At 40.4% G+C, this 3,684-nt stretch overlaps 1 protein-coding gene across 5 annotated transcripts in view; it reads right to left on the reverse strand.

Annotated features, from left to right (window-relative positions):
* Nucleotides 1-3,684, reverse strand: part of wdfy3 (WD repeat and FYVE domain containing 3) — a gene marked incomplete at its 5' end in the record, with an annotated part of 96,713 nt that overhangs the window by 29,517 nt on the left and 63,512 nt on the right. For all 5 annotated transcript variants that reach the window (XM_014019682.1, XM_014019683.1, XM_014019685.1 and 2 more), the window contains 3 exon segments: nt 1,674-1,773; nt 1,846-2,079; nt 2,211-2,390. In XM_014019682.1, the coding sequence (XP_013875136.1) occupies nt 1,674-1,773; nt 1,846-2,079; nt 2,211-2,390 (514 nt within the window).

A 3,684-nucleotide genomic window follows, 5' to 3' on the forward strand; every position in this document is an offset into this window, starting at 1 on the left:
AGACCTACAGAGTGTAAAATAATATTATAAATGTATTTTTAGGTTGCTGTTAGAGGAACCTCACCTGTTAAGAAGATGTTAGCTAATAGAGACAAGTTTCATCCTATAACCAGAGAACATTTTCTAACTGTTGACTGGTAAATATAAATATTATTATTTTTTATGACAGTGAGAAGAAATAATAAATATACTTTATTACTAGCTGAAGTCATCATTTAAAGTGGAGCTAGTTACATTACTTTATTACCAGGCAGCTGCCTGTAAATAAACAAATGCTAGCTAACTGCTTTTGATTTTTTTTTAGCTAACTAACTGCAGATCACCTTTTATTAATATGGCTAGTTAAACTAATTTCTTTAAAAAATAACTTTATCGAGCTCCACCTTAAATGACCTGATGAAAGGATGAACTAGAAGCACTGGGAGAGTGCAAACCTCCACCAAGGCCAATTTCCTCCGTCCTGTAAGAGTTAATGCACAAAAGCAAAGATGGAAACACATTTGCTGAATAAGTTCTGACGTAGTGAACATTTAAGCAGCAGTATGCACGGGGTTTCTTCTCTGTGGAGTCCAATGTGGAAAAAACAAAAGTCAGACTGGTCACCTGACGTTATTCATGGTCAAACTGGTGTGGGATTAAGCTCCTAAGTTTTCATCAGTCACATTTCACCATGTAAAACGTCTGTTTTATCTCCTTGTATGAGTTTGTAATGGTTTGACTCTCTTCACTTCCTGGTACAGTCGGCTCATGAAAGGAGTGGGTCAGTGCGACCGAAACCATGACCTCGCCCCTGGTCTCATTTAAATAATAACAATGAACAAACAACCTCTGAGTCTGAAGTCCACTACACCTGTGCGCATCACTCCTCTTCCTCGTTCTTCATCGATCTGTTTACAAGCCTACGACAATGTGGTGTGTTTGAGGAAATGGGAAAAATGGGTTTCATGGTGCAGTCACGCACTTCCTGGTCAGAGGACATTCTCTAAATGCGCACCAAATGCGCAAAAATGCGCACATTATGGCAAGACTTACTCATCGTTACATCTGCTTTTAACATTACTTTTATAAATTTTGAAGTCCGTGCTGTGTAATCCAGTTCAAATGAACACTGAAAGCTCTCACAGTTTTTTTACAGAAGCCCTGTGAAAGCATCACATCTTTGCCGACCTGAGAGGATTAACAGAAAAAAAATTCCTGTATCCGCATCGTGATCTGGAACATCACCAAAATGTAATGGTGTGTTACTTGACCCAGTACCCACATGTGGTAAAAATGTCATAACAATCCGTCCACAAGTTTTTGATTAATGTTGTCCACAGACAGAACGACATACGCGACCAAAAACATTACCTCCTCACCGTTGGCGGAGGTAATAAACACGTTTTACTTTCTAACTAGCTAACCAGGCTGATAAGAAACACTAGCTAACTAGTTTGACATAGTTTGAAGCTTAAGATGAAGAAAAACAAAAATAAATTCAAACAGTACAGGAACTGAACTCTGATGACAACAAAATGTTTATAAAAAGAAAAACTGAGATGACAGCTTCTGTAAACTGAGTTTAGAGATTCTAAAACCGTGAAGCTAACCGGAACGTTCCGGGTTTTATTTGATGTTTTGTTGTGTCACAGCTGGAACAGAACTGACTGACGTGTTCTGGGTTTTGTTCTGACCTAGAAGGACGTCGGCAGCCAGAAGGTGCTCCATGACGCTGTCCAGGATGCTGGACTGAAACTCCTTCTGCTGAGTCCTGGTGGAGCGCTCCGGAGAGGCCTGCAACATAAAGCAACATGATGCAGCCAGGAGTCACCACAGCTAGGACCTGGACCAGTCGCACCTCCGTACCTCCAGCAGCATGTCGACGATGGGCGTCTGCTTGCTGGCCGGAGTCATGCACATGTTGTCCATGATCAGGACCCTCATGAAGTCGAAGACGTACTTCTTGGCCGGGTGGTTGGTCAGCGACGTCTTGGAGCCCACGTTGCAGTACTCAGACTGGCTCCGGTTCATTCCGGAATCTCCAGCGAACGCCTTGAACTCCTCAGTGGGAGAACCCGCTTCGTCGTCCAGATCGCTCACCTGAAGGGGACGAAGGGATAAAAGCAGCTTTTATTGTGAAAGGACAGCTGCAGTTTTTCTGCTGCCAGGGGAAAACAAACATCTGTAAAAGAGGACGAAGGGATTTATTCCTGCAGCCTGAACTGACTCACCATCTCTGAGTACGGCCTGATGTTGAAGGGGAAGACGGAGGCTGCCAGAGCGCAGAGGAACTCCGGGCTGTGCCACATGGGCCCCAGGTCGGGCACGTTGTGGTACAGGTACCTGAAGAACTGCATGAGGGTGACCGGGTACTCCCTGAGCCAGGAGCCCTCCTCCTCTGACTGCCACGGCTGCAAAGAGACACACGACAGTAAAGTAAAGTAAAGTAAAGTAAAGTAAAGTAAAGTAAAGTTTTATTTATACAGCGCCTTTCACAGAAATAAATTCACAAGGTGCTGTATATTTAGGGAAGGGGGGAGGGGGCATTTAAGAAACACCCATTCAAGAAGACATACAGGACAAACATGGGGGAACAGGTGAAACCGGTCAAGCAGGAAACACAGTTGCGCTACCTTTAACAACAGAAAAACTAAAAACCACACATGGGAAGATGAGGAAAAAAAAAAGAGACCACGTCTCAGAGAGGCAGGTTCTGCAGCTCGGACCACCTGATCCGGTCTAATGAAGACCCTCGTAAACAAACAGAAATGATAACCAGAGAAACTGCAGGGTTGAAGGATCATCTTAAGATGATTTATTTATCTGTACGTTTTTCAGCACATAATTCATGTTGATTCAACATTTCATAAATCTAAACGTTCGGCTCTTTTATACCATGCGTGCTCTGACTTTTGGTATTTCAGCAACTTACATTTTTTCAGCTCTTTAGCTCTTTTGGCCACCTTTGCCTCAGCATTCATAAAACTCTTCATTTATAAATATTTACTGAACTTTTGACTTTTTGCTCTGGTTCTTCTTTGTGCTAATTTAAGATTGTTTGTGTTATTTCAGCTGCCTTTCTGATATTCTTCTGCTAACTTCAACTTTTTTGTGCTCCTTTCTTTTCTTTAAGTTAACTCAAGTATTTTTCTGCCGTTTAAGCTACTTCTTCAGCTGATTTAATAAACATTTTTCTACTGACTTCACATTTTTACTAAATTCAGCCAACATATCACAATAAAAAACAATATATACAAATCAAATTGAAATGAAAGGAGGCAGAAAGAAGAAAAAACATCTTATAATATCTGCCCCTTTTTTCTACAATTAAATTTTAAAGCAATAATAATTACGAAAAAAAGAAAAACAAAAAACTAAATAAAAACTTCAATTTATTCTCAAACAACAACTTAGATATACATTATACAGTTTCATATTTCTTTAACAAATTTATTTTTATCTTTCTCTTAAACAAACACATTGAACTGGCATTTTTATAATCACTTTCCAGATTATTCCATAATCTTATTCCCTGAACTGAAGAACACCGGTCCTTCAAGTTTGTTCGAATTCTGGGTTTCACAAACATCTCAAGTCCTTTAAGATTATAAGAACTTTGTCTCTTAACAAAGTATAACTGGATGTTCAGTGTTTCCCCTAGGAAGTTGGTCTTGGTGTGTGTGTGTGTGTGTGTGTGTGTGTGTG

Source organism: Austrofundulus limnaeus, unplaced genomic scaffold, assembly GCF_001266775.1.
Source record: "Austrofundulus limnaeus strain Quisiro unplaced genomic scaffold, Austrofundulus_limnaeus-1.0 Scaffold226, whole genome shotgun sequence".
NCBI lineage: Eukaryota > Metazoa > Chordata > Actinopteri > Cyprinodontiformes > Rivulidae > Austrofundulus > Austrofundulus limnaeus.